This window comes from Bombus affinis, chromosome 13 (genome assembly GCF_024516045.1).
Source record: "Bombus affinis isolate iyBomAffi1 chromosome 13, iyBomAffi1.2, whole genome shotgun sequence".
NCBI classification, from domain to species: Eukaryota; Metazoa; Arthropoda; class Insecta; order Hymenoptera; family Apidae; genus Bombus; species Bombus affinis.
Genome location: NC_066356.1, coordinates 3862104 through 3874308, shown reverse-complemented (window position 1 = coordinate 3874308; position 12205 = coordinate 3862104). Strand labels below are relative to the sequence as shown.

Genomic DNA, 12205 nt, shown 5'->3' with positions numbered 1-12205 from the left:
GTTCTCCTTTATGGAGAATATTCCCAACAATGATCCCTGGCCATTATAAACGATCCTCCGTAGCAACCGGTGCTGGAATCGTTTTCCAGCGAACGTTAAAGTCTCCGAAGATTGAGCCCCTTTGATCCCTCGCAGCTCCCAGTTTGCAGCAGCGCGTCTTTCGAAGCGAACGAAGAACAATGTTTCCGGCAATAACGAAAAGCCGTTATTGCGCGAGAGATTTCCGCGGAATTGCGACCGCCGTCATCCCACCCAACTCGTTCGGACCATCCGCAGATGTGAAAACCGCACAACTCCTTGCACAGACAGTCACCACGTTCCAGAATTCATCGTAACTAATTGTTTCTTACGTGACCGTAGTCCATAACTTGCGGCTACCGCCGGCCAGAAAGTAATTGTTTCCTTTACTAGTTTCCAGACGCGGTTCTTTATAGCTCCCAAGAGCCAGCGTTATCGAGACCCACCGATATTGAATGATTTAGTGCTTGTTTCTTCTCGCGAGAAAAAGAGATTCGTGGAATAATCGTCGACTCTCAGCGGATAAGGATTGCGAAGATATTGCGCGTTTTCAAAGAAACTTCCCGACTCCGTCTCTTTCGATATAGGGATGAGTATGTACTTGAGCTTGTACGCTTCGAACTATAAATCCGACCAGCAACTTAAAATAGACTTCGCGTCTCGGGTTCTACGTTGAGTTCGATTTAGTACTTTCGGTGGAACAGTCACGTTTTGTCGATATGGTCTTGTTAGCTTTGGTCGTTCAACTAATTTTGATTGGATGCGCGAAAGTAAAAATTGCACAAGAATCTCGCGAGACTATATTAGATTGCCTTATTATTAGAGAACGTAACGAGGGCTTTAAAAATTGTTACAGTACACTTTCCTCTTTTTTACACGATCCTTTTTTTGGAGGGATGGAAGGAATTTTCAAAATTACCTTCGATTTCATTATTTTTCCGACGCAACATCCGACGAACTTGTCTACTGCAGCAATACACGCGCAATGGATCAAAGTGTTAAATCTCTTTGCAATTTCAAAAAACACAGATCGCCGATAGCTAATCTTTTTTTCGTAGACAAAGTTCGATTTTTCTATGTTCGTGCACATTTCACGCGTACTTTGCCACGCTTAATATTTTCATCCCGCGTTCCGTACATATGTCTCGTCTGCCTATATTTCGTTTTCCCTGAATTCTCAGCGGGCCCTCGACCCCGGGACCGTTTCTACCACGCCACTGCACTACAATATTATAGGAAACGCATATCCGAAGCCATTCACGCACGAAAGGTCGTTGTCTCAGGCCAACGCGCACACAGCATTTCTCCATCCTCGTTTTCATGCTTTCTTCGCAGCGGCATTTCTCCCTCGACTTCCATTCCCGCAGATTACGTCAGACCTCAGCCTCGTCTGGCAACATTCGCGAGGATGTCCTTTCGCGCTGCTTCCACCCTGGTGTCTCGCACCTCTTTCGAGCTCCGTTGCCAAGCCTAATCGCGCGGAAATATACAGTGGAAGAACAATTTGGTCCGGCCGTTGAATCAGTTTTATGGGTTTAAAGACGAACGTCGAGAAACCGTTTAAAGTAACGAGATTAGAGTTGCGGTCGACGCGGAGTTATCTCAGTACCGATGCGACCCATAAAATTCGCAACCTTCCGTTTCGCGGAATCAAATAAAATACAAGATACATGTGTTTTATGGATTGGAACCAGTCTCATCGAGTTATCTTCGAATTTATTTATCTCGAAATAGCTCGCCGTTGCAGCGTTCCTCAGATTGAATAACCGAAACGATTTTTAATAGAAATTTCTTTCCATATTTTTTTCTCCCCCAATGAGACTGCGCGGATATTATTGAATTTTTTTACCCAAAATTTTATCGAACCGTGAATATATCTTTTTTATTGCATTTTTCTCGGTCAAATAGCTTTGAATCAGCAAATTGTTGCAGTATAATCTGTCGAAGGAAAAAACATTCGAAAAATGCAATCGGAGCAAAAAACGTTTTAAATATACTGTTATTTCAATATTCACGAACAAATCCATTCGTAATACGTATCACGCCCTTTCTTCCACCGATTCGGACAGTATTATGCTAATTTAACTACTCCAAAATCTCGCGAGAAAAGTTTCGAATATGAAAGTTTGATTCCGTGCAACATCTCCGATGTGAAATATATGGATTGCATAGAATTTTGTTCGGTTGGCTGTAAACCTTCGACATTTATGGTTTCTCTTATCATCAATATCATTCCTCGGTGCACTCAGGCATCCTCTTAACAAGATAAACGACGCCGATTCCTTCCTCTTGGTCGAAGAGACTAATTCAATTTGGAAGGGTAATACCTGGGAAGCGTCAGAGGCATTATCGCATTTTTCTCCGAGACTGAAAATCGACTACGATGTTCGACGACCGAATGAACGAAGACCAAAATGAGGACAGGGATGACAGAAAATGGAAGGAGGTCAAATTGCCTTTCAATCTTCAAGGCCGTGAATGGATAGATATTCTAGCTATTACTAAGATAGATTCTTCTATATATTTTACGGCGAAATATCCTTTTGTGTACTCTCTCGATAACTTTTCGCTCGAGTGTCTTTGGCAAAATTTAAAGATCATTCCCTCGACCCTGCAACTTCACCTTTTTCTCTTATCATTCGACGAACGCTCGGAATAATTCACAATATATATTTATTCACGATTGGTTAACCAATCATTGATAAATCGGAAGAAAATAATTTCTTTGGTTACATACACGCGTCGGAATTTCGTTATTACAAACATATCACAAAATCTTTCGTATATTGTAGAAGGAAAATTGTATAGTGGATATTTAATATTCGTTTTGGTATCCGAGTCAAATTGAATTAATTTTCGACGTAATTATGTCAGACTTTAATTAAATCTACAGTAAAACTTTTCCATGGATGACATATTTCGAATACCTGACGGCGCAAAAGCATAAAAGTGACGAAGAAATGAGGAAGAACAAATGAAGTTTCGAATTTAAAAGTTTCATTTGCATTTTTATTATTTTCACCAATTAATACCTAGAACGTTCTTGGTTTATAGAAAAATAATTGACAGAAACCCGATACTGTCGAATAGACCGTATTATCAGAACAAATGAGAAGTTTATTGTTCCAAAGAACCTAATTAAAAATGTAACAAAGCAATGTCAACATTCGATTGTAAACCAGATCCGGAACGAATCAAAAATTTTCCTACGTATAAATTTCAGCTTTATCGCTATCTCTAACAGAAAAAAAAATGAATTAACAAACAAAAGACTCTTGGATTTCACGAATTTCTATTATGATCCCTATTCAGAATTGATTCCGATTCTCTGGCTAAAAAGGGACAAAAAATGGATGAAAATTCTCTGTCCTTTTCTCCTCGTCTGGTGTGCCTTCATTGTTACAAAAGAGTACACGTCATCGATTGATCGCGTGTTGCTGGCTCGAATGGCTCCGTTTGTTTCTCCGGGGAGCGAAAGAGAAACTTTTGAGATATGGTTCTCGTGACGTGTAATTCGTAGCTGCGATCGCTGGTGAAGCATCGTGGGGAAAAAAAGAAAAAAGAAGAAAAAACGCGGAAACCTGACTCGATATGTAGTTACTGTCAGGACGGACAAGCGACTTCCCTAGGGAAAAGTCGCCTCGTGATGAAAACTCTCACCCGTCTACGTTAAAGGTTTTTTCAGCTTCGCTTGTCGATATAGTTTTCTCATGAAACGGGCAGAAATGATAGTGGATTATTCCAAGGATTCTGTTACGGCTAAATGCAACGTGAATGGCATAATTTTTCCATTGTCTTCTTATGAACGTGGAAAGCGGAAGATATAAATGAGAGAAACAAACGAAAGATCCAAGAGTGCATCGAAAGATTAATGACCTAGCCTAAAAATTTCCATCCATCAAACGCGAAAACTTTTCAGGCTGCTGTTTCCGATTCTAGAAGGCAGGATAGCGAGAAAGAAAACATCATCCAGCCTTACGTTCTTAAGTGGATTGGCAAAGGGGTGAGAGAAAGAGTTTCGTGGAATGGTGAAAGAGGGAGCAAGCGAAGATGAATCCTTCGAGTGGTCTGGCTCAAATTCGAGCAGCTTGCATTACCTTTTGAACCTTTTGAAGCTATTGCGTGCCGGTGAAACGATCGTCTGCAAAAGAGGGAGAAGGGCCGATGGACCCTTTCGCGCAGATTAGCGGAGAATCCAATGGGCTATGGTGAAAGGTCACAACTCAGAGGGTCTTCTATGGTGTTCAACGATGGTTATTCAATGCGACCCCTTGCAAATTTTTCAATCGAACCATTATCGAAGTTGAAAATACTCCTCAATGCCTGTTTGCTGAATATTAAAAATATATCTTCGCGACTGGACTGGTGAAAGAGTCGCTACGTCATGTCAGGGGAGCAAACTTTCTGAAAGTACACGAAATACACACGGGGTAACAATAAGTTCCACGTTCTAACGTTTGTAGAATTTCCTGTCACGGAATAAACGTGCGATGACTTCAAGAACTGTGAAAAGTTTTAATACAACTTTCGCCTAATTATAATTTCATAGCTTTTATAACGCCCCGGATTATATAATTTTATCACATTCTTATACAATATACATACTGATGACAAAGTTGATAATAAAAGATGTACAGTTTCGGTTCGATAAATAGCGCAATTGAAACACGAAATGAAAAGCGCATCGCGCGCGACCGGTCCATTCAACAGCAACAAGTTACGAATTTAATGATCACGATTCTAAAAGGTCTCAAAGACTCTTCAAGGCTGGAAAGTTTCGCGAGTCTGTGAACGTTGAAAAGTAAAAGTTCTCGAGCTGAGACTTCATTATAAACATCGCACCTTTGTCGAGAGTCTGCTACCACGATTGTTGTTACAGGATTTTCCTTGAACACGAATAGTCGAGTAACTTGAACGAATTTTCATGGGATCTCGTTAATCGTTTTTCCAACGAAAGGATCTTCTCGAAGCGATGAATCAGCAACAAAGACCGCGCCGATATATTAACGGGTCTCGAGTTTTTGCCAAGTAAAAGGTACGATACGGCAAGCTTTTTGTTCGCTCTGGTTGCCGAAGAATGTCCCTAGCTGGAAAGAAGCCAATCGACAAGCCTTGTTTTCCTTTTTTGTCGCGAATGGTAAGAGCGTTCTAAGATATGGCAATCGAGTCGAAAGTGTTGACGGAGACGTCGTTCTTGAAAACTTTCCTCCACATACATGGAAACGGCATAAAATAAATTGAATATCGCGCACGAGTATCGAGTGACGGATACATTTCCGTAAAGATTCTGTCGTAGAGACGCAACCAACTCTTAATTTCAACTACTTTTTCAACTCTTACCTGTTTTAAGTTCCCCATTGAGTCTTCCGAAGCAATGCTATCTTTCATTCGGATTTTCTACGGTAAAATCATCGAAGTAAAATCCAACTTCCTAATAACTTGAGCTATTAATTTTAGTTTCCATAGACGTTTCAGTATGAAAATTGTAACAAAAAGCACGATGAATCTTCCGTTATGTTGAATATCTCGTTGAATAGTTATACATTTGTGAATACGGAGGCGTATGAAATTTCTCATTACACGGTTAGCCGTTTCGTTCGTATAATACAAGCTGCATTATGTTAGATTTGCTACAGGAATTAAAGCGGAAGATTTATCCTATAATTCTTGTTAATTCTACTTCCCTTGTTCTTCTAGTTTTCTATTACAATTCCAACCATAATTTTAGTTCTCTAATTCGCAGATTCTCCCAGCCATGATAGAAATAAATTGCATAGCAAAATTTTATATAGCTCATGACAAAAGGGTGCGTTACCTTTGAATAAAATTTGAATTTTTCTCGATAAAGCACCGAATTATTCTCTGTATCTAACACACCTAAAACTCAGACGTTCCGTTTTCTTTAAGATAAACTAAAAACCGATCACATTCCGTAATCCGTTTTCCCGATTGCGAGTCGAGAATTAAACGGTGCTTGCAAGCGACTGCTATAAGGTATCATCTTGTCTGCTCTAACGAAAAAGAAGCGGTGGTGAAAACGCGGGGTAAAATTCCGCTGGAACCCTCTAATGAATATTGAAACGCCCACGTAAAACTCGCACTCCGGCAACGTTAGACGTTCCATTGACGCATAGCACCCGGAAGTGCCCAGGATTCGGCTCGATGAAAGCGAACCATCCGGTTCAACCAGCTAGACGTCGAGTGGGAGGTTGGGATGAGACCGCGCTGCAGAGGGCGCTGACGCGAGTTCCCAGCCGTTCAAATTTGCACACAGAGGGTGAGGATCAGAGAATGAGAAAGAGACAGGGATGTTTGCGCCAGCTTCTCCGTCGACTCGGAAGGTCCGTGACTTCGCCGGCTTTTTATACTGGATTCCCACATCCGTCTTGAAAAGCCCGCTTCCCCGGTTCCATCCTCTGGCCCGCGTTTCGAGAGAAAGAAGAAGAAAGAAGGATGAGAGAGAAATCGAGACTCGGGCCTTCTTTACTTAAAAAATCTTCGTATGAAATAGTGGAAAAAGTAAAGAGTCGAGCGTTTGATGCAAAAGCTGTTTTTCTTTGTTAAAGAGCGGCCTTCTAGAAATCTGGGTGTTGTAAATTTATTAGTTGAAACGCAATTTCATTTCATGGGTGCTTCTGTTTTACGCAACCGAATTTGTTATTTATTATTTTGGAGAAAATTTGTATCGTTTCTAACAGATTTGTTTCTAACAAAATATCTTGTTTTTTTGAAAGTACGCTTCATCTGCACGATATTGTAAATTTTATTCGCCGTACATAACTGCAGGTATCGTGTATTTTTATATAGAAATATATTTTACGTATTTTTCAAAGCCGTAAAATCTAGTGGCAGGAATCTTTTTCGTAGCGTGTTCCATCGAAAATAATTGAAAATCCACGCAACGGTCTTCTGATTTTTACCTTTGTTCCGTACGAGGTACGTGCTGACACACGATCGCAAAGAACAAAAGAGAAATACTACGCAATAGTGGAAAGGGAGGCGAAACAATGAAATAAGCAACCCAACACGCAATCCGGAAATGTATCGTAAAGTCAACTGTAAAAGTTTCGTACGCGGCATTAAAAATGCACTGTACTGTTTCGCAGCTGAGTCTCGTTTCCAAACGGCTTAATTAAATCCGAGACTTTGTAAATCAAAACATGTTCGCGGGAACAATATTTCGCTTGGAGCATATTGCCCGAAAAACTCGTATCTCAGTGTAAAAATTTTCCGAGAAATTTGCTTGTGATCGGATAGTTAAAAATACACGGGGATGAAGCGAGGAAAAAAGAAAAGCTCGGACAAATAAATAACTCTACGTACTTCTACGTGGCGACGAGAAAGCCGAACGTAAAACTGTCAAACGCTTAAATAAAATCAACTGTGCGTGTGTTACGTCGCTTCAAGAAGAGTTGCATCGGATTCGAGAGTCACGAAACACGTGAAAAAAGTCCGTGTGATTTGTTTGACAAGCAATGCAAAAATAACGTTGCTTTACAATATTTTATACGCCGCGTCGGCGATACTCCCTTGATCTTTCTACTAGTTTTTCCCTCTATTCTTTTCCTGTTAAACCTTTCGCTCGAATCTGAATTTTACAAATTTATTTGGGCGTCGATCCTGCATGAAAGGGAGCAGATATATTTCTTTTAGAAAAATAAATTCCAATTCGATATAAATTTTGTTTCAAATCGATACTCTTACTTACTACGTGGCTAGAATTATATTTTCTATTTTTATAGATTTCGTTGTAATCCTCAAATAATATTATCGATGCACAGATGAGCGCAATAGTTGGAACTCGATTTGATCCTAGGTTGCTCTTAATTTTGGAAGAATGTTTTTAATTTTATCAAACGTAAATTTGAAAAAATGTTCTCGACCTTTCCCAAGTAGAATATAAGAGCGTGCAAAATTTAAAAAAAAAATCCCGTTACTCAAAGCCAATAGGTCCTTGGTGGGAAATGATCGTAAAGTACGTCGGGGTTGCATCGAGATCTTTTCAACACATCACAGCGCCACTTCAGTCCGCATTTCTCGTCCCTTTCGACGATCGCTTTTCACGGACAGCGATCGACCACCGATAGGAGGTTGCTTATTCGTGGAAATGTATTTCTGATCGAAATGCTGTCTCTAATCAGTGTCCATTAAGCCGCGGAAAAAATGAAAAAAAAATTCCAACCGATCCGTGTCCACGTTGCTCGTCTATGACTATTGCCACCTCCGCAGTTTTCGTTTCGGCGTGGGTACCAACGAATGGATTTTCTGATTTTTATTTCGTCGTGCCCGACAGATTGCCTTGTCCACCGCACAGGAACGTATATGTGCAATTTTGGTTTTTGCTCCGGGCAACTTACATTCTTCTATATTTGCTGAAGTTTGCTATACTAGTTACAGACGAGTAAATTCTTTACCGACACTATTAAATATTGGCTGAAATTTAGATAATACGACCCTTGTTACTAATAACCAATAAAAACTAAACAACTCCTGTTACTTCATTATCATCATATTAACTTTCAGTATATATATAGTATTGTTAGTATTGTGATATTATATTATTAGTACCATATTATAATATGATTATTAGTATCATAGTATATATATGATATTTTTAAGTATGTATAATTTCAGTTTAAAAACTTGTTTCATTTCCATTGCACGCTCTCCGTAAACGTGTTCATAATCTCTAAATATTCCATAACATTTTACTTAAAACTGTATAAAACGTAGGACGGTAAATCACGTGTAAGGGTCTCTAAAACGTTCCTAAACCATAAAGATAGAACCGCAAAAGTGACAATGCATCAAGGGTATCTACAATTTTACGAGATCGTATTCAACTGCTAATAGCGTTCGTCGTAACGTCGAAATCGGCTGAAAAACGGGTCAAGCAGCCGCTCGTAAACTTGTCGGCAACATCGCTGACGAAAGAAACGGGTAGCTCCTTTGCACTTGTACGGAAACGTTAAAAGTCCCTCATTACCTAAGCTCGTTTCGAATTCACTTCTGCTGGCTTCCGTGCTTTAACATTTTCCACTTTCTTGAACTCTACTAGCTCGGCCGTTTGCTTGCTTTCAGCTGAAAGCGTTCTACGTCGACCTACTGGTTCCCCTCGAGACGAACCTGGAGAAAGACACCAAGGTCGTCCAGGTGAGTGTTCTCCACCGGCGTCAGGATATCAAGCGACCGCCGGATTTCTGAATAATGCAATAATACTTTTTACTCAGAGCGAACAGAAGAAGTTTCTGCAGCAGCACAAGACCAGGTCCGAAACTTACAGCAAAGCGGCGGCAACGATGAAGAAGCAGAGGAAGAAGTCAAGGGGCGCGAGCAAGAGTGGACTGGCCATGGACAAAGAGCTCAAGAATATGCAGATTCTCGAGGAGGAGAAGTCTAAGCTAGACGCCTTTTGTGAACAGAGTTTGAAGAATGTGAGTATGCAATGGCCGAGCTCTTAAAACAAAAAACCGGGATACACAGCATCTAGACACTTTTTTAGAATTCTCGTTCGCTGATATTGACAGACGATAATTAATTGAAGGGAATGAATTTGTGTCAGTGTTGACGTTGATATAAATAGATCAATTGGATCAGACACGAAGAAAAAAGGATGATGGACTGACATGAGAAAGTATCGAGTGCTCTCCTTTTTTTCAGGCTATGACTCAGGAACGAAGAAGGTACGGCTTTGTTCTCGAGCGACAATGCTCCTTGGCGAAACATTATGCGAGTTTTCACGAGGTCGCGTTAGCTGCTCTTCATCCCTCGGTGGATAAGTGGCGCGAGGTAGCTGCTACTAGGGAATATTTACCACAATCCGTGGAAGACATGTTCGCTTCCAGGCTTAGAGTAAGTGATACTTGGAATATTCCTCTGCTATCATATTCTTTTCTCGAAATTTATTGTATAAAATGCATCTTTAGAAGATACGAGAGATTTGTAACGATCGTACAACGACCGCTATATTTGTTTTAACGCATTTTTAATTTTTAGTAATTATTAGCAAGTTTTCCTCTTCATCGATTAATAATAGTAACATCTTTTTTAACTGTAGCAAGTTTCATTTTGGCCCGAGGACGAGGAAAACGGCGGCTCAGAGTTAACCATGAGCTCGCAATTGAGAAAGACCAGAAGCATGGATAGCTCTTGCTTGGAACTTCGACCTGGACCGCCGTCCGGAAATGTGCCAAGTACCACTTATCAAGGTCCAACTTCTCATCTTTCATCTGTACTGTCTAGAGCAAGGTCAGAGGCCAATCTGCACGCTTCGACATTATCTCTGGATCCAGGTTAGTCTCTCGTTTTTTACAGAATTTTTCATCCGAGATTTTCAAGAGAAAACAAGATGAAAAGTTTCAACAGCGAAATTTAAATACTCATGAATATAAAAAATGCTGACATAGATGTAGACGCTAAAGAAAAATCGAAATTTTTTTTCGGATCACGTATTCGGAGTGATGCTAACGCGTAGATGTTACGTAGTGATGGAGAATGCGAAAACACGGCACCACAGTCCGTTTTATTTTAGCCAAAGCCAATGGTCGAGTGCGTTTCGAACGAGTCGGGGTTGAACACATAACAAACGAGTGCAACACGATCGGGTGGAGAAGTGCTCGCAAAACAGTTGGAGAGAGTCGAGACAGTTCGCTGTATCGAATATCGAATTCCATTTGTCCACCGTTCCGTACGCTGGCGAATTTTCCGACTTTCCCCATTATCCTTCTCGAGGAAAAAATCCTGTTACTCAATATCTATATATGTATCATTGAACGAGAAAAAATCTTGAGACTCGAGAGGCAAAATATCTTCGAATAAAATCCATCGAATATTTTCTACATTAATTTAACAATTTAATCGATTCGTTAATTTCTTGAACACATCTGAAGATATAGTTCGATCCCCTTGAACTGAACAAGTTCTTAAATAAAGTAAAACTTTTCGTTTTCTGTGTCGCAAAAGTTTTCCAAAGCAAGGCTCTTGCGCGCAAGCCAACCGCATAAATTCGTTGGCAATGATGCGAGAGCAAAATTGATTGTGTTATAGAAAGAAAGAGAGAGAGAGAGAGAGAGAGAGAGAGAGGAAAAAAGGACAAGAATATCATAAGAATGTTCAAATAAGCATTTCATTTCGAACGTAATGGTTTTTGGCCAACCGCCATTCTTCTATCCAGAAGAGAACACGGTAAAATAAAATCATGGCGAACTCGTGAAACGCGTCTCTCGATATGAAATTTTATCGATTTCGTGTATCCTGTTCCAAGTGGACCAGTAGCGAATTCGTATTCGCGGTTAGCCTCGATAATTTTTCCTGATGGTAGTGAACTGCATGCTCGTAAACAGAAGCAAAGAAGTTCGAAACACTAATTGACCAAAATCCTTCCACTCGAAAGCGTGCAAAGCGGGTCTAATCCCTTCCCTTCACGGTATGTGCAAGTTACGACAGAAATGAACCGGGTTAATCGTTCCCCTCCTCAAAATTTCGCAGAGGTTCCAGAAACTCCACCAAGGCCGAGGTCCATGGCGCCTCCGGCATCACGCAACAGCGGCAGTGGAGGTGGGGGTGGTAGTGGCACAGGGGTGAGTTCCGGTGGCTGGGGAGATGCACCCCTCGCGAGGGCTCTCTTCGCCTATTTGAGCTCCGGGGAAAATCAGCTGAGTTTCCTGGAGGGCGATCTCATTGCGTTGATGGGTGAGTGCTGGATGTCTGAACGCTTACATTGCCACTTTTCAGATATGCGTCTGTTTCCTCGTGAAATTATATCCCCCGTCTGACCACAACGCAGTTTCCCGTCAGATTAGTCGGATGTGTTTGGAATTCGTTTACACAATAAATCCTAATAACGATGCTCTCGCCATTATCAAACGCCGTTTGAATACGAACCACGAGATTCAGAAAATAGAGAAACACGCGAAATACTCTAATCTCATCTGAATAAATAATCTTTCCCGTCTATGCCTGAGAAATTTCCGAGCAAATAAGAAGCAGTCTTGATAAAAATTGCTTGATAACAAGGATTTCCGTTTTACGAAAATGATATTGTTTCTTTGCGTAACTTCTCGACTGTATAAGAGATAACAAAGATAAATCAGTGCTTTGAAATCCTGACCCCTTATCGGCCACGATATTCCCTCCTTTCTCTAGCAAATAAGCAGCATAAATGGTTATTTCTATTTCACGAAACTAC

At 40.6% G+C, this 12205-nt stretch overlaps 1 protein-coding gene and 1 long non-coding RNA gene across 3 annotated transcripts in view; one reads left to right on the top strand and one right to left on the bottom strand.

The window, feature by feature from the left end:
* The window catches only part of LOC126923718 (uncharacterized), a 231713-nt gene that overhangs the window by 203195 nt on the left and 16313 nt on the right, over positions 1–12205 (bottom strand). The gene's annotated exons all lie outside the window — the stretch shown is intronic.
* The window catches only part of LOC126923697 (trichohyalin), a 163206-nt gene that overhangs the window by 140396 nt on the left and 10605 nt on the right, over positions 1–12205 (top strand). For both annotated transcript variants that reach the window (XM_050737400.1, XM_050737401.1), the window contains 5 exons: positions 9100–9171; positions 9249–9452; positions 9679–9870; positions 10076–10310; positions 11506–11709. In XM_050737400.1, the coding sequence (XP_050593357.1) occupies positions 9100–9171; positions 9249–9452; positions 9679–9870; positions 10076–10310; positions 11506–11709 (907 nt within the window). The remainder of the gene's footprint in view (positions 1–9099; positions 9172–9248; positions 9453–9678; positions 9871–10075; positions 10311–11505; positions 11710–12205) is intronic.